The sequence below is a fragment of the Mytilus californianus genome, unplaced genomic scaffold, assembly GCF_021869535.1.
Source record: "Mytilus californianus isolate M0D057914Y unplaced genomic scaffold, xbMytCali1.0.p SCAF_6, whole genome shotgun sequence".
NCBI lineage: Eukaryota > Metazoa > Mollusca > Bivalvia > Mytilida > Mytilidae > Mytilus > Mytilus californianus.
The window spans coordinates 29,377,372-29,401,758 of NW_026262712.1; the positions used below are offsets into that span (position 1 = coordinate 29,377,372).

Below are 24,387 nucleotides of genomic sequence, written 5' to 3' on the forward strand. Positions count from 1 at the left end.
AGTACTTGGTTCAGGATTGAATATATAATCATGGTAAATATGAGATGTACAACAGATTGTTTTCATTGACTTTTTTATTTGAACTTCTTGTTTTCAAAGATGAACCCTAAAGCCTAACCGTTTATTGATAATTCTGTAATGACCAACATGCAGAATATGGAAGCAGTTTGAAGGAATATCAGTCTGACAATTGTAACCTGTTATTGACCTCATTTCACTGTCCAGTGACTAGCTGCATATAATTATGGTCAACAATTTATATGTGATATGCATTGATTTTGAAGTGTACTTAGTCTTAACTTTCAAGCCACATACTAACCTTACGCATGTCAGTATTGATTTTTTTAGGACTATTTAGGAGGTGTTTGAAGAGACACAGAACTCACATATTACATTTTTTATTCTACATTTCCATTTTTTATACGCCCACTGAAGACAGGACTAATTATGGTTTACCCAAGTCAGTTTATCCATATGTCAACACTTTATACAATCAATTTTAAAACTACATTAGAAATTAACTTTATTCAACCAAACTTCGACATATATATTCTCAAAACAATTTTACAAAGTAAACGGGGAAGATTTTTTACGGAAATTTTATCACATTGCTAGAATTGCTTGAAGAAAGCCTGCTTTCAATTTTCAAGATTTTTACTTTTGTCAAAAATTAAATTAAGAGAATTGATATCAGCTATATTTAATCACCACGGGTTGTAAAGAACAAACAAATACAAAAAAGGAAATAAAGTATGATTGCCAAAAGGACTACCTTCTATCAGAGTGGAAATTACTTTGATTAAAGCAGCTGTAAGTCACCAACAATGAGGAAAACTTAAAGGCCTCAAAATAAGAAAATGTGGATCAGTTAAAACGAAACATCCTGACTTATTACGAAACAACAAATAAAAACATATAGCAGACATCTTTTGAGATTAAAGCTTCTGTAAAGGCATACATATATTATGATGGGATAAAATATATTTGTGAGCGATCAACACTCCCCTAACCAAGAGCAGTATAGTTAAAGAACAACATAAGACCGGGCCTTTAACACTATATGGGATATCGCATTGCTAAAGGTCACAAAATGACATTGAGTTTCTTATATAAACATTACATGGTCTCTGGTGGGTAGGTATTTCTTTGTAATAATATCATATATTCCTATTTCACATACGTAACCTCTAGTTAGGTTGAAAAAATCTTCCTTTACATGTTTTGTATATCAACAGACATGAATACCTATGTTACATATGACATTGATATGAATCCGAAATGAAAACTATCATTATGATAGTATTTATTTTTTTCCAAAGGAAAACACTATTTGTGACACATTTTAAGCAGAAATAGCGTACTCCTCAGAAGAACATACTATAAACGATGATATGCCAAATATGTTCTTCATAGGAGTGACATATACTGCCAGCATCTGTTCTAAAATGCTTAAATTGTTTTCCGTGATTGGCATTTAAATTTCTGGAATAATCATAAAAAGTACAGCCAAGATCGACGAAAAGTTGGTAAATAAAATAAACAACATTAACTTGTTCTATGAACTTAAAAATGAGAATGGAAAAGGGGGATGCGTCGAAGAGACAACAACCAGACAAAAGAGCAGAAAACAGCATTAGGTCTCCAATGAGTCTTCAACACAGTTGCAAATATAATCTAAATTGAACAGAAAAAAAGGTATCAACTTGAGTTTTTAAACTTATATGTTTGTAAGTATAAAGAATTGTAGAAATTTACCTTCGTAAAACATACGCAGAATCATTGTACCAACATATCAATCTTTCAATTAACATCGGGCGATAAGTTATTGCACAATGATTCTCGAATACTCTACTATGTCAATAAATCCAACCGATTATATCGCATCAGAAATAACAATTTATTTAATCTTAACAATGCGATTGTAGGTGTAATTTGTGTGCATTGAATCGTTAAGAAGATATAATACAAGCACATGTTTAAATTTAGTTCTTTATTGATGAATTTGATAAGATGTTGTTTAAAATAAACATTTTATAGGTGATTCTATTTTTGTATGATTTCAAAAATACGACTAAAATTGGAATGTATAAAAACTTGGATTTGTCAAAGTATTATTGACAAATTGATATATATTTTTTATATCTAAATATGAAATTTGTATTATTCAATACGTGTACATACAACTGTTTAAAAAGAAAAATCATGTGTGGAATCAAAATCTACTGGAAAATTAATGCTATTGAATTAATGACTTCCTGTACTTTTATATTCGTGTATTTCTCAAAATACTTATTATCAAAATGTTGACTTGCAGTTGAATCAATCTTGTGTTGCTACTCCAAAAAATGTCTCGTATTTTTATATTGAGTTGAACCTCGTTTTCTAATCTTTAAAGCTTAAACAAGAAGTAATATTCAACCCATACAGATTAAAACATGCAAATTTAACTCACGTGAAATTCAGGTGATTCTCATGTCAGCGCAAACGATTCTATACGTAAATTCACCTGTATCAACCCAAGACAAAAATATAATCCCAAGAGCTCTGCTCGAGGGATTGAATTAGTTGAGGGTTGATACGATGTGTGATATTGAAAAAGCCATATCCACTTTATTATATACATTAGTGTTGGATAATCGGTTGAAATTACCAACCTATTATTTATTACTATCGGTTGCCTCAATCACGACGCCCAAGAAGACATGGAAGAGGAGAATAATTAATATAAATTATGATATATAAATATGATTAACATTGATTTTATTGTATTATCAATAAAGATATTTTTTAGGAACAAATTAACTTTAAGATATAATTGAAACAGACATTGTACTTTATTTTGTATTAGCTGATTTTCCAGATAAATATGAATTTTATGACAATTAAGTTGATACGAAAATGGTTTTACATATGATGGTTCAAGAAAATACGAAATATAACTTAAGACATATAAATATTGTAAATCAAAGACAAATTTATCTCAAAACTTTACGATCACTTTTCCTGTACCCTTTTGTCTATGGGCTTTCTGTCCTGCATTCTCTAACTGGTAAAAAAACATAGATATATAGATAAAGAGATGTTGTATGATTGGAAATGAGAAACTATCCACCCGCAACTAAAGGAGGGGGATGTTAAAAACTATAAGGCACTGAACAATAATCAACAATGACCATAACCCATACAGTATTAGGTGGTGAGAATAAAAGGCCTAGCATGACAATTCTGACATTTTCATAAGACAAAACTAATGGCATTAGTTATGTTCTAAATTATTTGAAAATCGAGAGATGTGGCATGATTGCCAATGAGACAACCATACACCAGAGTTCAAATGACAAAAACATTTAAGCAATAATAGGTCAACGTCTGGCCTTCAACAATGAAACTCCCATAATGTATAGTCATGAAAAATTTGAAAGTTTAAATATGTTAAATGAGAAAACTAAAGGCCTTATCTTAAATTTTATTTAGGGAAAACAAATGACAGCCATGAACCAACACACACCACTGAATTACAGGGGTTTTCTTTTAAACAAAAAAATATCCTAAACATCTGAACATGTTGAACTGTTGTTTTTATCAAATCTTAAAAATTGCAATTTTCTTCAAATGTTACGATCAAGGGTAACCATGTTAACACTTAATACCCCTTCGCCTGGTGACAGGGACATACAAATAAATTCCATCGTCTTATTTTCTTAATATCTTAGCCTTAATATCAATTTTGCTGTAAACTATATCCTTTAGGGAATAATGTTTATACTTCGCATAATCTCATATATACTCAAATATAAAGCATATGAGTAATATGCCAAAAAAATGTCAAAACATATACATGTACCATTATGCATATTTATTTCTATGCCACTGACATAGGCTATGGGGCATTAAGTGTAACACTTGTATGTCCTATTGTCCATCCCATTTTCGTTTCCACACTCTTACTAAAGTTTTCCTCGTCCAAATTTTATGAAATTCATACACAATGCTAAGAACTAAAATTTGATATTCAATATTATGTTACTATCATGGTAAATTTCAAAATCAAGTATCAAATATAAAAAAAATAGTCATTCCAAGCGCTTTTATTTATTTTTTTATTACTGAATTATCAGAAAGAATGATATAGGGAGACGCAGTTACTCTGATTGGTGACTGCTTGTCGTCCTTTCGTTGATTACATATTGATAACTTATAGTGCTTAAGACGACATTTAAGTATACAAATATTTCCATACGTTTACGCCTTCTTTGGTGTATCTAGTAAATAACCAAGTTAGAAATACACACACTGCAGTATAATTACGTTTTAACATATACGTTACCACATAAATAATGAGAGTCTGTACTTACATGTGAAGGGATACAACTCTAGGTACAAACCTACTACGTATACTCTTTTAAATCGATTTTGTCAAGATAGAATGTTTTAAGTATTAGCTTTTCAAAAAGCTTGTCTCGCTTGAGCACTTCCTAAATTTGGGAAGCATGTAACTAGAGGGTAGTGATATATGTCTCGGACATCATTTGGGCTAGTTAAGGTAGTCTTAGATTGTATTTTAGGCGGTGGAAAGGTAGTGTTTATTAGTGCTCCAAAAATTCAGGGTTTAATATAGAATCATGGTAAATATAATATGTACAACAGATTGTTGTCCTTGATTTTTTTATTTGAACTTCTTGTTTGTAAAGATAAACCTTAAGGCCTAACCGTTTATTGATACATTCTGTAATGACTAACATGCAAAATATGGAAGCAGGTTCAAGGAAAAGTGTTCAAGGTTTTCTTACACAAACAAACCGACAAAAAAAAGATAAGCTATAACTTGTCTAATTAAAACCATTTTACAAACCATTTCTTTTGCAATTACTTTCGATGCAATGTTACCCACATTGCACCGCACTTGACGCTACCATATATAATTGAAACACAAGTTGGCAAATTACATCTAAATGTTTGACGCCTTGACAGTGTTCAATTAAAATTATAATATTCTTTTCAACGACGTATAATATAAATATATTTTTGACTATCACAACAATACCTCTTTTCAAATTTTTTGAATAGGATTAAATCTACACAAAGTGGATCGTTTTTGCTGGTTCAAATTGTTCAAATTAAGAGTTGAAATCCTATAGGTCTTTTTGATATGGAATCTCTTATGTTTTTCGAAAGCCTAATAAAATCGTATTTGAGGCATTTTTAATCAACCAGTTAAATATGTCTTTACTGCATAGCTATTTGTAGCACATGGAGAGATCAAAATATAACTTGCGTTGATTATATATAATAGTATAACAGTCCAATAATAGTCCAATATATATATAGTATAATAGCAGTTGACAATGAATTGGTAAGCAACGTATGTAAACAATAATTAGATTTAACTCCTATAACAAAGGAAACCAAAAATGTTTAAAACTCATCTATCATTTAATTCTAATGCTCTCACTGCTGGATTTATATATCTGGCAACATATTTTAAACATTAAATATGGAGGACGTGTTTTTCAACAACCGTTATGCAATTCTATGGAAACCTTGAGCAGCTGGGTTAATTGTTTAGCTTTACTTTCCGCTATATAGATGATGACCTTTCACAGAATTATTCAAAGTTTGTGTACTGTGTTGACTGCATCTAAGATACGGATAAGACTGTCTCATATATTGACTTACGTTCAGAAATCGACAATAAGGTTTGGCTGAGAACTAAACAATACGACAATTTCAATTTTGTCTTCCTAAAAATTCCATTGTAATGAAGCAATATTCAAGCAGACCCTTCACTGCATATGAAGTATATATTTCCAACTTTGAACGATATTCCTGGGCTTCCGTTTCTTAATAAAAAAAAAATCCCTAAAAGACTAAATGCTTAAACGGAGGCTTTTGCATTATTGGTTTCAAACAGTAAACTGGAAGCCACCCCTTTGTAAGTTTTACGGAAGCCATGATAATGATTTGTTTGGCCTTTGTGAAATATCTGCGTCATATGACATGTTCCTCAGGCAAATTTGATCTTAGATGGATTTTGTTATTATTTTTAGGTCATTTTTGGTCATAAATCTCTTCAACTGTTCTTAAATATCCTAAGCTTTCAAATAGTTGGCTTTGAGGTTTCCTTATGAACAAGATGAAGGTAAATTCAGAAAAGCGCGTCAGAAACGAGAAATTTATAAATTGTTTTTCATTTTTTCAATTTGTCGTATCTACTATAACATCCTCTTCTTCTCGCACCTTTACTTACCAAGAGTTATACGACGGTTGCCACTAGAGAAGCAGAAATAGCTTTCACTCGAGGTAATCCGAGACACTTCCGATTTTATGTTGGGTTTGTCATGTTCAATCTTTAGTTTTCCGTGGAGTTTTTTTATATTGCTTTTATTTCTGTAAGTTTCTTATTTAACATGGCGTTGTTTGTTTATTTTTAAAGTTTTTATTGCCCCTTGGTGTCTTCTATTTTTCTGTTACCTAAGTAAATTATCCCGAAAAAGAGTAAATAGGGACATGACACTTACTAGCTAACAAACACGCACTCACCAAGGAATATTTTGATTTTTCAGTACTCTTATTCTTAACTATAGACTGAAGAAAATTTTCATCTCCTCTCACTTTCGTTGGAATTTCTCCCATACAAAGAAAGGTCTGTAGGTCCGTTGCGTGTTTCTTTTTGAATTGAGCCCTTTTCAACTGGGTTTTACAATTTGTTCTTACGTTGTTTGCTATTTAAATAAAATTGAGAATGGAAATGGGGAATACTGTATGTCAAAGAGACAACAACCCGACCAGATCAAGAGCAGATAACAGCCGAAGGCCATCAATGGGTCTTCAACGCAATGAGAAAATCCCGCACCAGGAGGTGGTCCTCAGCCGGCCCCTAAATAAAAACTGTTCCTGATTATTGGAGGGTTGAGTGCTCGGAAACAGGGTTAACAGGATATATTTACGATACTGTTGTCAGGTCATTAAAGATTGCATATTTTGGCTTTAATATTGATTCACTTATAGGGTCTTTGCATCGGAATTAAACATATTTATTCTAAAACCAGTTGTTGGTATGACACGGGTTATGTTCTTCTCATATATTTTATGATGGTATAATACTAAACCCCTAACAGGAGGGATTGTGCCTGATATTCATATGATGAAGACATAATCTTTCAATCAGTTTAATTGAGGTCTGGAGCTGGCATGTCAGTAACTGCTAGTAGTCTGTTGTTATTTATGTATTATTGTCATTTTGTTTATTTTCTTTTGTTTCCTATTCTGACATCGGACTCGGACTTCTCTTAAACTGAGTTTTACTGTGCGCACTGTTGTACGTTTGTTTTTTCTACATTAGCTAGAGGTATAGGGGGGGGGGGGGGGGGGGTTGAGATCTAAATAAAACATGTTTAACCACGCCGCATTTTTGCGCCTGTCCCAAGTCAGGAGCCTCTGGCCTTTGTTAGTCTTGTATCATTTTTAATTTTAGTTTTTTGTGTATAATTTGGAGTTTAGTATGACGTCCATTATCACTGAACTAGTATACATATTTGTTTAGGGGCCAGCTGAAGGACACCTCCGGGTGCGGGAGTTTCTCGCTGCATTGAAGACCCATTGGTGGCCTTCGGCTGTTGTCTGCTCTATGGTCGGGTTGTTGTCTCTTTGACACATTCTCCATTTCCATTCTCAATTTTATTAACCCTGCACACTATGCATATGATTATCACAAGTCAGTGGCCCTTTATTACTTGGTTGTTATTGTTTGCTGTCTGTCATATTTGTTTTTCCGTTTATTGTTTTAACATTAATCAGGCCTTTAAGTTTCTCGTTTGACTTGTTTTATATTTTGACGATGAACTATAGTTGTTTACATCCAAACCCACATCATTGATATCTCTTGTGGAAAGTTTTTTCATTGGCAATCATACAACATCTTCTTATGTTTTTAAAGTGGGGGAGATTTTATAATAAGTGATGGATTCATTGGCAAGCGATCAAACTTACTACCAAGAGATCACTGATAGAGTTTAGTGGACCTTAAAAGCTAAACATTTATATTCTTTTGGCATGAGGTGTATTTTTTAGTTTCGTTCAAATGAGTTGAATACAGGTCAGCATTCCGGAAGCAGAAAACAGCGTCTTTAACATTGATATATCTGTAATAGAGTATATTTATGAATAAAGAGAGATTTGAGATTTTTAAAGTCAACGAAAAAGCAACCCAAACGGCTAACAAAAACCAACAGACATACTTTCAGATTAGACATGACTATCTAAACGCTATCTCTGGCCATCAAAGTCGCCCACAGACACTACAATTTTAATTCATACACAGATGATGCATGATAATTTTTTTACAGTTCTTAGGCTAAAGCTGATTACCTTTTATTAAATTAATTCAATGAGATATATTAAATAAAGAACTAAATAAAGAAGTAATGCCTTTCTTTATATACTAGTAAGTATATATATATATCTTTGACCATAATATTTTCACATAGCAGACAACCCATGTTAGTTCTTTGTCATTACCATTTGGTTGATGTTTCAGACCACCACATACATGCAGGTTTATAGGGTACACACAAAAGGCGCTGTTGCTATTAACACTTCCTCCAGGAAGCGATCCCATTAATTCATTCAACAGTGCTTATCTCATTTTCAACATCCAAAATTGGACCACTTTAGTACAATTACTATTTAGATTCAAGCTCTTGAGGTAAACTTATAATCGTATTGACAAAGCTGCTCTTGAAATTGCCTTAAACAATATCAGATCTACATTTAATTTTCGATCTATGAGTTTGACTGTCCCTCTGGTATCTTTTGTCCCTCTTTTAATGCTAATTCAGTGAACTAGTATATGTTCCTAAATTTAAAAAGCTTATATATCTGAAATTAAACGTGGATATTGATAGAGCTTGCTTAATAAAATTAGCAACACATTAAGAGAAATCTGCAATCACATCGTCTGTGTTTAACTGTGACTTTATGCAATTCAAATATTGTAAAAGTAGCTAATGAAAAAATACACAAAAAGGACTACAGTCAGTGACGATGCAAGGACACAAGAAAAATGACTTTTCCAGCAATTAACATGACAAAATCAAAGTCAGTAACCAAACTGATTTACAGTTATTTTTGAACACAATCATTTTTTTGTTTATTATACCTACACGTATAATTACTATAAATACATAACCGAAACATAAGATAAAATTTCAAACTTCCACAAAATGCACATATTTAAGACTGAGTTTTACTGTGTGTTTGTTTATTCTATATTGTCTAGAGAAACTACGGGAGGGTTGAGTTCTCACACAACATGTTTTACCCCTGCCACTTATTGCACCTATCCCAAGTCAGGAACCTCTAGCCTTTGTTTGTCTTGTGTGTGTGTGTTTTTTTTGTGATAATTTTGGTTCATTTGTATGTACTGGAGTTCAGGGTGGTGTCCATTTTTCTGAACTAGTGTACAAAATAATTAAGGGGTCAGATGAAGCCCATCTCCGTGTGCCGGATTTACTTGCTATGTTAAAGACCCATTAGTGGCCTTGTTTTCTCTTTGACACATTCCCTGTTTCCATTCTCCATTTTTTCGTTTTTAAAAATCAAACTAGAAATAACCAAGATTTTAAAATTTTCATTTTATATACCCCTCACTTAGGGGCATAGTTTTTGGTCAAGGTATTTTTTGATGAAGTTGAAGTTCAATCATATTAATGAAACTTAGTACAAATGTTCCCTATGATAAGATCTTTCTAATTTTATTGCCAAATTAGAGTTTTGACCCAATTTCATAGTCCACTGAACATAGAAAATGATAGTGCGGGTGGGGCATCCGTGTACTATGGATATATTCTTGTTTTGTAGTTAGTGTGTAAAACAAAATATTTCACACAACAATATGATTATTATTGATATCGATAACAAGAGGAATACATATGCGATAAACATAAGATAATATAGTCTGTCTATAAAGATCCTATGTTAAAAGTTTTAACCATGAATAATCGAGTTTTTTATTTCCATTTTTCACAATTTTTCTCTACAAATCACATTTTACACAAGAATTACAATTTTTAAATACTAACAACTATAGGACTTCTTAAGATAAACATCAGTTAATATTCTCTATTTTCTGTTAAGATCCCAATTTGAAAGTTTTAACCATCAATAACCGAGATATTTTCATTTCCAGTTTTCCGGGTTTGCGGTCTTAAAACATATATTCAACCAAAATTATCCAAATATTAATATTGATAACTAAAGGACTTTACAAATGAAACATAAAATTGTATGTTCTTTTTTCTATATAGATCAAATTTCAAAAATATTAACCATTAACAACGGAGATTTTCTTCGTTTCCAGTTTTCAGCGTTGTTTTCACTAAAAATCACTCATTTCACCTCAAAATTACTTCAATATGAATAATAATAACTATAGGACTACGTAATACTCTATTAAGATAAGGTTTCCTGTCTTCAACAAGCTTTAGGTCTAAAAATGTAACCATAAATAACAATTTTTCTTCTTTTCCAGTTTTCAGCATTTTTTCTCTAAAAACCACATATTTCACCCTAAAATAACCTTTTCCGCAAATTATATCAATGTATAGTTTTAGTATGTTGTTATTACAAGTCTATATTATAATTTGCACTAAAAAAACCTTGTGTTGCAATTAGTTGCAGGTTGAGCGATTTTAGAGCTAAATTGACTAGGCTACTCTTAATAAAGTACAAAATGTATTGGTACTCTACCCGGTTTTTTTACTTCAATAATATAGGCAGAGTTGTTAGTCGGTCAGTTTTAAAATTGGTAATTTCAAACATTGTGTTTTTTTCTTTCAAGCTTCCTACGCAATTGTTATATGATGCCATAAACATAATGAAAATGTCTTTATATCTGGTTTTTGTTTGTTTTTCTGATCATAGTTCTTCACTTAGACAATGCATGAAATAATTTGTACGAAGTCTTCGCCAGTTTTATAATTATACATTTTGTTTTATTACATGAATGTATATGTTCCTAAATAACACGTTGCCTTAATCCATGATATATACATATCAATAATTACATTTGTACACGGCGCCAGAGTCCGTTTTGAATGTAATGAAAAGCTTTTTACTTTATCATTTAAGCCCATTGCATTATTTATCTTCTTCAAAATATATCATAATAGGTTTTTTTTCTTCTATGGTCCTTATCCGTTATTAAATTTTTCCCATCCCTACATGTCTTTTTTACCAAAATAGGTGTGTGCTTTCAATTGTACACCCCATAACACTTTTAATTTAAATTAATCTACAATCATACATTGAAAGTTATTCTCTTCACAAGCTGAGACTACTACATATTGAGATATAGTCATACTAAGAAAACGTTTTTTTTAATTAACAATCTTAATTTCATTTAAAGAAATATATTCAAGTTCGGACAAATGATAAAAATAAGAATCATAAGATTATAAAGACATATAGAAATGAAAGGAACAACACATCTGTTATACTCTTCAAGTATAAATATCTGATTAGAAATAAGAAATGTTATAAACATAAGCTTATTGACTTTCATTTGTCAAAAGTAGCTGCTTCCTTATGTTGTAACAGTTAATTGCTGTCGGCTTATAGATACAGTCAAAGAGCAGAAATTGAACTTCAGCAAGTGGAATGGTATATTCAACTGTTCCTGCAGCATTTATTACCATTACTTTTTCGTTGTTATCTTTGTAATTAGTGAAGATAAATTCACCCTTTGTCGTGACTTAACAACCACGTAAGTGTATACAAGTTGTAGTCAATTTTCGATAGATTCGAGTCTTATGCTGTTTATGGATTTTATTGACTGAGGCATCATTATTCGAGATTGGTTGTCTTTCTATAACTACGTAAAAGATCTAAACAATTAGGTATAAAGATCTATAAACCAGGTGACTTAATCGCAATTGCGTTGAAAATAAAAGAAACAACTTGTTTTGAAAATTGTAAATATCATTCCGCCAAATTGGTTACAGTAGTACGTGTATGTGGTAAACTGCAATAAAACAATAAGCAATACTTACAATGTGTAAGAATAGAACAAGTTTACAACAGATTTCATTGAGTGTGTAGGGAAAGGTAGAATCCTTGGTTAGCTTGCTTGTTAGCTGAACCGTGAAGTCATTATTAGGTAAGGTATACTACCCTCCTTTCGAAGTAGTCTAGTCATACAGACGGATAAATTGGTTATCTGTCGGACTAGTCTACTCTTAAAGGAGGGTAGTTTACCTAACCTAAAAATGACTTCACGGTTCAGCTAGCAAGCAAGCTAACCAAGAATTCTACCTTTTCCGTACACACTCAATGAAATCGGCTGTAAATGCAAAATATTATAAAAATTAATCACCCAAAAAGGAAAGTAGAATATACAGTTCTAAATAATTTACAGTTGGTATGCATTTCTATATAAATATCGTATCCAAACGGAGTTAAACAGATGTAATTATCACATATTGTAAATTTTAATGTACTTTACGATGATATGTCTTGATTTCCTTAATAATTTAATGTCGTGTCCTAGTTGCATGCATTGAATACTCAAAACCCCAAACAAACAGAATAGTATATTTGTCAACATGAACTTACTTACATATTTTGAAAGTCAAACAGGAAACTTTCTTTGCTTCCGTTGTCTATATTCATGTCTCAACACACACTTGGAAAAAAATATTAATGTTTAACACTTGATTTTCGAATTTGAGTAGAAATATTGTCTAATCGTTAAACAAATACAAAAAAGTAAGCTTTAAAACATTTATGTTTATGATTAAATTTTTTTTTTATTTACCATGATTTTCAAAATAGCGAATATTTTTTTCTGATGTTCAGTATATATATGCTTTAAACAAGAGAGACAACCAATTGAGATTTCTTCACAGTTCGTTCTTTTCTAAATAACTGAGTCAAAAAGAAACAATATAATATGAATGATTTAAATCAACTAAGGTATACATATTGTTTATTTGTATGATATTGGGATAAGACTGCAAATATAATTTCAATATTTATTTGACCTAAATATCCACGTTTATTGTAGGTAATTGGCTTAAAAAAAATAGTTGTACCTGCATATTTATTAAACTTGTGAATTTTCGACACCGTATACGTATGTGCAGAGACTACAGAGTGTTTGTTTATGGAAAGGATAATAGTATATATAGGGTGGAGCAGAAAAAGAGGATAATAGTATATAGGGAGGAGCAGAAAAAGAATGACTGTGTGGTAGTGAAATCCATTTTGTTTTTGGATAGTTTTCCAGTTTTAATACCTTTACAATTTCGTTTTCACACCATTTTTATCTGTACACACTCTAAATAGTTTAAAGAAGCTGGTGTAGTTGTTCCTGATATCGTGACCGATTCATTGTCAATTGAAAATACATTTGTTATAGAAAAACTTCTCTGCATTCACACAAACATATCAATTTATGTTCACTTCTATTAAAAAAAAAACACGCACATCTCGTTGAAAAAAATATCCGTAGGTAAAAAATATCATTGGATCGTCTTCTGCCTTTCTGCCAGAGAATCTGACATTTGACCTTTTTCTATATTTTTCAGACGTTTGTAGTGTAAAGTTGCCCCCAATAATTACTCTTACTTACTTTTTTTATTCATAAATATAACAGAAAACGCCAGTTCAGCGAAAATAAGTCGTAATATTCTCTGAGATTAGCATCCGCTCAATTGTCCAAATACATCGATTTAGTGGAAAGCCAAAGAAAATTTTGTAACAAAATGCCAATTCAAAATATAAAACTTATGAAATGCTACGGACTGTACACTTTGATGCAGAAAATAAATTGTCATTTCAATGATACGTAAGTATAATGGCGAAGAAGTACGTATCTTGTTCTATTGATAACAATACAATAGACACATTTGATTTATAATCTTAAACTGTTAGTCTCTTGGAAAAGGGGAAGTATTCAAATAAATATACACTGCGCATAAAAATACCATTTAAAGTCTTAATAAATGCCTTCATCAACAGTATGAAGCCCTGAATGACAACTTGATTTGATTAAAATCGGTGAATTAAAAAAAAATTGATGAACAATGGACAAACTTATAAATTCAGCTGACTCTTTTATTTTACATACAGTTCTCATGCAGATAAGGAGTTAATTTGCCCAGTTTACACATCAAATTCCATTTGTGTCTCAGTGAAATTGACACAGTGTTTACATGAAGTACGAAAGCAGTTTCGGCAACATAAAGATAAAAATGTTAACGGACCAATTACATCCAAGTATTGTAGATATGCAGACGATACAAGATTTATTGTATGGTGTTATTTCAATTCAAAATCCCTACTCGCACTATACAAAACCAAAGGAGCAACGCTTGTATTGCTGTTCTTAATCACAACATCATCCTAATTGATCTTGACAATGTGATAACTTATTACATGTTGAGCAGGATCTGCTTACCCTCCCGGAGCACCTGAGATAACCCCCTCCCCCTGTTTTAATGAAGTTTATGTTGCTCAGTCGTTACCCATGGTATTTACGTTTACTTTATAAGTAGCCATCAGATAATATATTTCCAATATGACAGAGTAAAAAGTCAGTAATACAATAGAACGCAATATCACTTCAAGTCATGCAAAATGGCTCGACAGGAATGAAAGAACTGAGAATTTAAGATGCCAATACAGTATGAGAACTAGGTTCAGTAGTCTTCCATGGCAGCGACCACCTGCTTACATTATTCATGCTATGATATGATTTTTTATTATTAATTGTTTTTGGCTTTTAACTAGCTTTCAGTAACTGCGAGTACTCTCAAATTGTACTTTCGTGTTAATTTGACCTGTTGATACAATTTGTAATGCATTTCTGTAATTCAATGTTTACTTATTTTGTGTTATATCTTGTCTCACTATTTTTAATATGTACCACCTTTGATAAGTATTTAGTATGACGATAAATTTTCACTTATGTACTCGTCCTGTGAACAACAAATTTATTTATTTTTTATGCTTTCCGTACTCCTAACAATTATTATATTTAAATTTACCTGAGTACGTTGTTTTATTTAACGCCATTTTGTCCCAGGTTAGAGTTGTCTTTTTGACACGGTTCCTACATCTTTTTTTTAATTAATACTGTATTTATATTGTGTCATATATCAAACTTATTCATTCAGTGTATGTTTACTTGTTTTTGTTTAAATGTCTTTTTGATCGAGTTAAGCCATTTCAATTGATATTTTATAGTGTGTCATTTTATGTTGTAATATTACATTACTGTCTCGGGTTAGGGTGAAGGTTGGCGCCTGTTAAAACGTTTAAAACCCGCTGCATTTTTATGCACCTGTTCTAAGTCAGGAGCCTGTTGTTGATCAGTGGTTGTCGTTTGTTGGTGTGGTTCATAGGTGTTTCTTGTTTCTCGCTTTTTACTTTTATACATTGTGACTGTGATGGAGAGTTGTCTCATTGGCACTCATACCACATCTTCTTATTTATAATGATATGTATTGCAAATAGATATAGGAAGATGTGGTATGAGTGCCAATGAGACAACTCTCCGCACTCTTTTAAGGGAGAGAGAGTACTCATGACAATCTGGGTATCAGATATAACGTCCCTAACCCTACCGGGAATTGGACCCTGTTGAACCTTGTGGAGTTTACCCCTTGATTTTGCAGGGCTCGTGTTGCTCATTCTTTGTCTTTTTGTGTAGTGTTTTTAGGACATTTAGTTGGTTGTCGGGTTTTTTTTTTGGTCATGCAGTTGTCGATTTTTCAAGGGTTTGTAGCTTTATGATCTCGTTGACTTTATCGCCTCCCTTTAGTTCAGAATCTCTTTTTTTTTTAATAAACGTGCGAGGAAATGACTTGTTCTTCAACATCTTCTCTTCCAAAAAATAATACTTAATCACAAACAATTGTTGTGTGTCCTTTGAATGTTCTACATGTAATTGATGACTTGATAATAAAAAAAAGAAACATATAACTTGATTTGAGTATCCTGACCATGCTGACATAACATTTTATATATAATTCGTCTAAATAACAGCCCAACAATGTTAGATCTGTAAAGCGGAAGCAAGTATTTGTTCTTCCCTGGCCGGGATTCGAACTCATGCTACTGAGATATCGTGGCACCAAATCGACTTGCACTATGCCCGGCGCACTAGACCACTCGACCACCTTTGCTCGATATATATGTATTTTGTTAAAATATACTTTTTCACTTTTTTGGTCTTTTGGAAAATGTTGTTTGTGCTGTATTTAGACCCCTCTACCTAGAAATTTACTTTACATGCACACGTATACAAATTGCGGTTTTTATCCAACGCAATCATAGGTTTGAACGTTGTTTTCAATTTAGACTTGTTTATATTTTTTCGTTTGGGCTTGTATTATATTTGCCTTCGGGTTTATATGATCCGTTCATCCTATTTCGACTCTTTCAAAATTCAACAGTCTATCCCAAATTGAGGTGAATTATATGGCCTTCCAAATACCGTTTCGATTCCTAACATCACTGAAGAGACATTAATTGTCGAAATCAGGATATTGTGTATAAATTTTTGCACCTCATGTTTGCGGTATACCATCTTTTCCGCAAATTTATTGTTTTCTGTTTGGTAGTAAATTATTACATGATCCATTTTGTTACATATGGTGATCCGTTTATTTGGCAATCGCCAATGGCAGTCAGCAGGGTTTAAGAACATCAGTTGTTCGACCTGCTAGTCAAATGCGTTTTGTTAAAATATACTTTTTCACTTTTTTGGTATTTTGGAAAATGTTGTTTGTGCTGTATTTAGACCCCTCTACCTAGAAATTTGTTTTGCATGCACACGTATAAAAATGGCGCTTTTTAACCAACGCAATCATAGGTTTGAACGTTGTTTTCAATTTAGACTTGTTTATATTTTTTCGTTTGGGCTTTTATTATATTTGCCTTCGTGTTTATATGATCCGTTTATCCTATTTCGACTCTTTCAAAATTTAAGAGTCTATCTTAAATTGAGGTAAATTATATGACCTTCCAAATACCGTTTCGATTCCTAACATCACCGAAGAGACATTAATTGTCGAAATCCGGATATGGTGTACAAATTTTTGCATCTCATGTTTGCGGTATACCATCTTTTCCGCAAGTTTATTGTTTTCTGTTTGGTAATAAATTATCATAAGATCCATTTTGTTACATCTGGTGATCCGTTTATTTGGCAATCGCCAATGGCAGTCGGCAGGGTTTAAGAACATCAGTTGTTCGACCTGCTAGTCAAATGCGTTTTGTTAAAATATACTTTTTCACTTTTTTGGTATTTGGAAAATGTTGTTTGTGCTGTATTTAGACCCCTCTACCTAAAAATTTGTTTTGCATGCACACGTATAAAAATGGCGGTTTTTATCCAACGCAATCATAGGTTTGAACGTTGTTTTCAATTTAGACTTGTATATATATACATTATCGCTACACCTAAATGAGAACGACCGATACGAAGGCGTAGCGAGAATGGCCGAGTAGTTATGACGTAGGGTAAATGTTTCAATAGAGTAATTTCGAAGTGCTCACACATATGAGGGATTTACAAGAGAAAAAACAGTACAAAATGCAATATGATAATATTGATAAATAGCGTGCAATATTTAGGCATGTAAGAATAAAAAGAGATTTATAAAATCATATTTATATGTCTGCAAATACAATGGCAAAACATTTATTTGAATAAACTTTCTATTGTTTTATCGCAACATAAGTTTCACCTATTTACCTATTAAAATATGTGCGGATGGACAGACAAACAAACCAACGGTCACTGTACACTTTACTGTAGCAGGGAATAAACAGCGTCGGGGAAAGGCGGACAGACAGAACGATCACTAAACATTTATGTAACAAGAAATCAACAGTGTTGGTTGACGGACGGACGGACAGACAGACAAACATACGGACGGACAGACGGAAACAACGACCACTTTACGCTTTACTGTGCAGGGAAATTACCTTTATTATAATGTTTATTGTTATCATCATATTTCAAAACCTTTCAAAAGTAAAAACTGTTTATTTCTAAATTGTGTACAGTAATATTATTTTGAATCATTTTTATATGCATTTAACAGATTTACATTTTCAAATATATGTATTGAAACCGTTTGTATTTTAATACAAGTTACGGTTCAGTTGTAAGCATCTATAACAGTATTATTGTCAATTCGATATTGAAAATTAAAGTGGTTTAAATTCAAATTCATATTAGCTTCATGTTAGGAAATATGCCAAAGAGGAATAAGTAAAATACACGAATAACGATGAACAATTTATTGACAATTTCAATTGTATATGTGAAGTTCGGTAAGTTTGTAATTTAAGTCAATTTGGAAAGAAATATAACTGAAAAAATAAAATTCATCATAAAACGTTACGTGACGTACGGTGTGTATTGATTTGAGTGTCAAATCATGTCTTGATCCATTTATCATTTCTTTTGTACACATAGATAAAAAAAAGAGGGAGAAGACACCACAGGGGCATTAAAATAGTAGGTCAATATAACGACGTAAAGACAGACAACAGGCAAAAATACTACATCAAAAACTAAAGATGGAACACAGAGCGGTGAACTCAGGTATTCAGAGAAAGTCATCAACTCCTGCTCCTTAAGTTTGGCGTTTCCAGGCGGAAAAGGGAATAGGGGGTTTGCTTCCTTCATCGACGTTTGTTTGTTTACTGTTCCCTTCGTCAACGAATGATTGTTTACTGTTCCCTTCGTCAACGAATGATTGTTTACTGTTCCGTTCGTCAACGTTTGATTGTTTACTGCTTCCTTAGTTGACGTATGATTGTTTACTGTCCCCTTCATCGACGTTTGATTGTGTATGGCTCCATTCATCGACGTATGATGTTTACTGCCCCATTCATCGATGTTTGATTGTTTACTGCTCCATTCATCGATGTTTGATTGTTTACTGCTCTCTTCAATGACGTTATTTTGTTTACTGCTCCCTTCATCGACATTCGATTGTTTACTGCTTCATTTGTCGACGTTTGATTGTTTACTGCTCAATTCATCAATGTATTTTATTTTTCTGCTCTCTTCATCGACATCTTATTGTTTACTGCTCCATTTATCGACGTTCGATTGTTTACTGCTTCATTTATCGACGTATGATTGTTTACTGCACCATTCATTGACGTATGATTGTTTACTGCTTCCTTCATGATCGTAACTATGATTGTTTAATAGTGATCAATTCATCGACTTTTGATTGTTATTGCTCCATTTATCGTCGTTTGATTGTTTATGGCTCCCTTGAATGTCTTTCATTGACGTGTGATTGTTAACTGTTCCATTCGTCGACGTTTGATTGTTTATGGCCCCTTTCGTCAAGTGTGATTGTTAACTGCTCCATTCGTCGACGTTTGATTGTTTATGGCTCCCTTCTTCGACGTGTGATTGTTAACTGCTCCCTTGGTTTCTAATATTTAAATACTAAAAATGTACAATTGCACATTGTAGCTATCATTTCACTAAGTTAAACTTGGCAAGCTCATCTTAATCTTATGCTTTGAAATATGTTTACGTACTTTATATTCTCTGGAACTCTATTTCGGGAATAGATCATATCTGTGACCACATTTCGAACATCCATGATATAATCAAGCAATTTGTTAATTCGTTAATCCTAGACAGATATCTTATGGGCAGTTTGGTTTTTGAAGTTTTCATATAGAAATAGAATCTGATGCGATTGATTAGAGTGGTTGTATAAGTGTACTATGTTATAGAAACATAACATCTTCAGGAACGACGGATCCTTTTATAAAATATGTCATGTATCATGAATAAGATATGTTAATGAGTTTACACCAAGTTTAGCTGAGAAATTGATTGCGCTTTTCGCGACTTAGATATTAATCAGTCTACCCCCGTACGGATTTATGATGAAACATTCATGAACCATCCGAAGCATCACCTCGCACAATCGACTGCGAAAACTGAGGACAAAATGAACTCTTTCAGATCTCTTTTAGACTCGGGGCGATTTAGCGCATGACATATTGTATATACACACACAGGTGTGTATATACATAGGTGTGTATATTGTATATACACACCTATTTTTTTTTTTATTAACTACCTCAATGTTAACGTACTATATATCTTATTCTTTCTATGTCGATGGGTTGTTTCTTCATTGATGTATACATACCTAACATCTTCTTTTATATTAACCTTCTTGATAACTAGGGCATAGGTCGAAGATCAAAGTTATCTGATCATGATAGCATTGAAGAAGAGGCCAAATGAGACTCAGATTCCGAATGGTTAATGCACTTTAGTATCGACGCCTTTATTTTTTTCATCTTAAACATATTGGTAGTATATACGAAATAACCATTTACAACCACTATTGTAGAGTTGACAGTCGGTGAATGTAGTGACGGCCTTGAAGGCTGCATGAGGTAAGACTTTCTTTACTATGCTCATATTGACTTCGTGGTTGGTCTAGGGTTTATCAGTCTAAGCGCGTTCGAATATTGGAAGTATATGAGAAAGAAGTTAAAACATGGTCTTTTCCATATCGGTCCGGTTATCTAAAAGATAAAATACTTACGACTAGGATTGATTGCAAGTATGCTCAATTGTTCATGACTTACAATCAAATTGGTCGTTAAGTTTTTGTGAATCCGACTTCTGTCTTATTGACAATGTTAAATCCATTAAATGTCCACAAACTGATATTACCGCGATATTTGAGAATGAAAAACTAGCGATTCCTGCAATGTAGAAAAAAAAAAGAGGTGGAAGATACCATAGGGACAATTAAAATTATTATTCGAAGAAAAACCGACAATTATACTACGACGAAAAAAATTGAAAAACAACGAACAGATTACAACTGCTAACAGTCCTACTATAGAAAATACAACTCGACGTAGAAAACTAAAGAAAAAGCAACATCAACCTTATCAAAAACAGGGGCTGAGTTACGCGAACCCTACCAAAACAGAGGCTGAGTTACACGAACCAAGGTTGAGTTACACGAACCCTACCAAAAACAGGGGCTGAGCTACATGAACAAGGGCTGAGTTATACGAACCCTACCCAAAACAGGGGCTGAGTTACACGAACCTTACCAAAAACATGGGCTGAGTTACATGAACCCTACCAAAAACAGGGATTGAGTTACATGAACCCTACTAGAAACAGGAACTGAGTAAAACAAACCCTACTTAAACAGGGGCTGAGTTAGACGAACCCTACCAAAACAAGGACTGAGTTACACGAATCCTTATAAAAACAGGCGCTGAGTTACACATACCCTACCGAATACAGGGGCTGAGTTATATGAACCCTACCAACAACAGGGACTGAGTTAAAGGAACCCTACCAAAACAAATATTGAGTTACATGAACCCTACCAAAAACAGGGACTGAGTTACACAAACCCTACCAAAAACAGGGACTGAGTTACAAGAATTCTACAAAAACAGGGACTGAGCTATACACGAACCCTACCAAAAACAGGGATTGAGTTACACGAACCCTACCAAAAAACAGGGATTGAGTTATATGAACCCTACCAAAAACAGGAACTGAGTAAAACAAACCCTACCAAAAATGGGCTGAGTTACACGAACTCTTCCAGAAACAGGGGCTAAGTTACACAAACCCTACCAAAAAACAGGGGCTGAGTTACACTAACCTGGGCTGAGTTACACGAACCCTACCAAATACAGGGACTGAGTTACACGAACCCTACCAAAAACAGGGAATGAGTTACACGAACCCTACCAAAAACATGGACTGAGTTACACGAACTCTACAAAAACAGGGACTGAGTTACACGAACCCTACCAAAACAGGGATTGAGTTACACCAACCTTACCTAAAACAGGGATTGATTTACACGAACTCTACAAAAAAAAGGGACTGAGTTACACGAACCCTACCAAAACAGGGATTGAGTTACACGAATCCCTACCAAAAAATAGGGACTGAGTTACACGAACTCTACAAAAACAGGGACTGAGTTACACGAAGCCTACTAAAAACAGGGATTGAGTTACACGAACCCTTAAAAAACAGGGACTGATTTACACGAACCGTACCCAAAACAGGGGCTGAGTTACACGAACCTTACCAAAAACAGGGACTGAGTTACACGAACCCTACAAAAAACAGGGACTGAGTTACACGAACCCTTCCAAAAACATGGACTGAGTAACACGAACCCTACCAAATCAGGGACTGATTAACACGAACTCTACAAAAACAGGGACTGAGTTACACGAACCCTACCAAAACAGGGACTGATTAAAACGAACTCTACAAAAACAGCTACTGAGTTACACGAACCCTACCAACAGGGATTGAGTTACACGAATCCCTACAAAAAACAGGGACTGAGTTCCACGAACTCTACAAAAACAGGGACTGAGTTACACGAAGCCTACCAAAACAGGGATTGAGTTACATGAACCCTACAAAAACAGGGACTGAGTTACACGAACCCTACAAAAACAAGGACTGAGTTACACGAATCCTTATAAAAACATGGGCTGAGTTACACATACCCTACCAAATACAGGGGCTGAGTTACACGAACCTGGGCTGAGTTACACAAACCCTACCAACAACAGGGACTGAGTTAAAGGAACCCTACCAAAACAAATATTGAGTTACATGAACCCTACCAAAAACAAAGACTGAGTTACACAAACCCTACCAAAAACAGGGACTGAGTTACACGAACTATACAAAAACAGGGACTGAGTTACACGAACCGTACCAAAAGCAGGGGCTGAGTTATACGAAGCCTACCAAAAACAGTAACTGAGTTACACGAACCCTTCAAAAAACAGGGACTGAGTTATACGAACCCTACCAAAAACATGGACTGAGTTACACGAACCCTACCAAAACAGGGACTGAGTTACACGAACCCTACCAAAAACAGGGACTGAGTTACACGAACCCTACCAAAAATAAAGATTGAGTTACATAAATCCTAGCAAAACAGGGAATGAGTTACACGAACCCTACCAAAAACATGGACTGAGTTACACGAACTATACAAAAACAGGGACTGTGTTACACGAACCGTACCAAAAGCAGGGGCTGAGTTATACGAAGCCTACCAAAAACAGTAACTGAGTTACACGAACCCTTAAAAAAACAGGGACAGAGTTACACGAACCCTACCAAAAACATGGACTGAGTTACACGAACCCTACCAAAACAGGGACTGAGTTACACGAACCCTACCAAAAACAGGGACTGAGTTACACGAACCCTACCAAAAATAAAGATTGAGTTACATAAATCCTAGCAAAACAGGGAATGAGTTACACGAACCCCACCAAAAACATGGACTGAGTTACACGAACTCTACAAAAACAGGGACTGAGTTACACGAACCCTACCAAAACAGGGATTGAGTTACACGAATCCCTACCAAAAAACAGGGACTGAGTTACACGAACTCTACAAAAACAGGGACTGAGTTACACGAAGCCTACTAAAAACAGGGATTGAGTTACACGAACCCTTAAAAAACAGGGACTGAGTTACACGAACCGTACCAAAAACATGGGCTGAGTTACACGAACCCTACCAAAAACAGGGACTGAGTTACACGAACCCTACAAAAAACAGGGACTGAGTTACACGAACCTTTCCAAAAACATGGACTGAGTAACACGAACCCTACCAAAATAGGGACTGATTAACACGAACTCTACAAAAACAGGGACTGAGTTACACAAACCCTACCAAAACAGGGATTGAGTTACACGAATCCCTACAAAAAACAGGGACTGAGTTCCACGAACTCTACAAAAACAGGGACTGAGTTACACGAAGCCTACCAAAATAGGGATTGAGTTACATGAACCCTACAAATACAGGGACTGAGTTACACGAACCCTACAAAAACAAGGACTGAGTTACACGAATCCTTATAAAAACAGGGGCTGAGTTACACATACCCTACCGAATACAGGGGCTGAGTTACACGAACCTGGGCTGAGTTACACGAACCCTACCAACAACAGGGACTGAGTTAAAGGAACCCTACCAAAACAAATATTGAGTTACATGAACCCTACCAAAAACAGGGACTGAGTTACACAAACCCTACCAAAAACAGGGACTGAGTTACACGAACTCTACAAAAACAGGGACTGAGTTACACGAACCGTACCAAAAGCAGGGGCTGAGTTACACGAAGCCTACCAAAAACAGTAACTGAGTAACACGAACCCTACAAAAAACAGGGACTGAGTTACACGAACCCTACCAAAAACATGGACTGAGTTACACGAACCCTAACAAAACAGGGACTGAGTTACACGAACCCTACCAAAAACAGGGACTGAGTTAAGCAGATTCAC

At 33.9% G+C, this 24,387-nt stretch overlaps 2 protein-coding genes and 1 long non-coding RNA gene across 4 annotated transcripts in view; 1 reads left to right on the forward strand and 2 right to left on the reverse strand.

Moving 5' to 3' along the window:
• Positions 1–1,865, reverse strand: part of LOC127705046 (uncharacterized) — a 43,804-nt gene extending 41,939 nt beyond the window's left edge. The window contains exon 1 of the mRNA XM_052209306.1: positions 1,756–1,865. Within this exon, the coding sequence (XP_052065266.1) occupies positions 1,756–1,780 (25 nt within the window). The 5' untranslated portion in view covers positions 1,781–1,865. The remainder of the gene's footprint in view (positions 1–1,755) is intronic.
• The window catches only part of LOC127705049 (transcription intermediary factor 1-beta-like), a 605,637-nt gene that overhangs the window by 52,440 nt on the left and 528,810 nt on the right, over positions 1–24,387 (reverse strand). The window lies entirely within an intron of this gene.
• The window catches only part of LOC127705054 (uncharacterized), a 36,040-nt gene continuing 29,916 nt past the window's right edge, over positions 18,264–24,387 (forward strand). The window contains exons 1-2 of the long non-coding RNA XR_007983620.1: positions 18,264–18,342; positions 20,409–20,454. This is a non-coding gene — a long non-coding RNA (uncharacterized LOC127705054). The remainder of the gene's footprint in view (positions 18,343–20,408; positions 20,455–24,387) is intronic.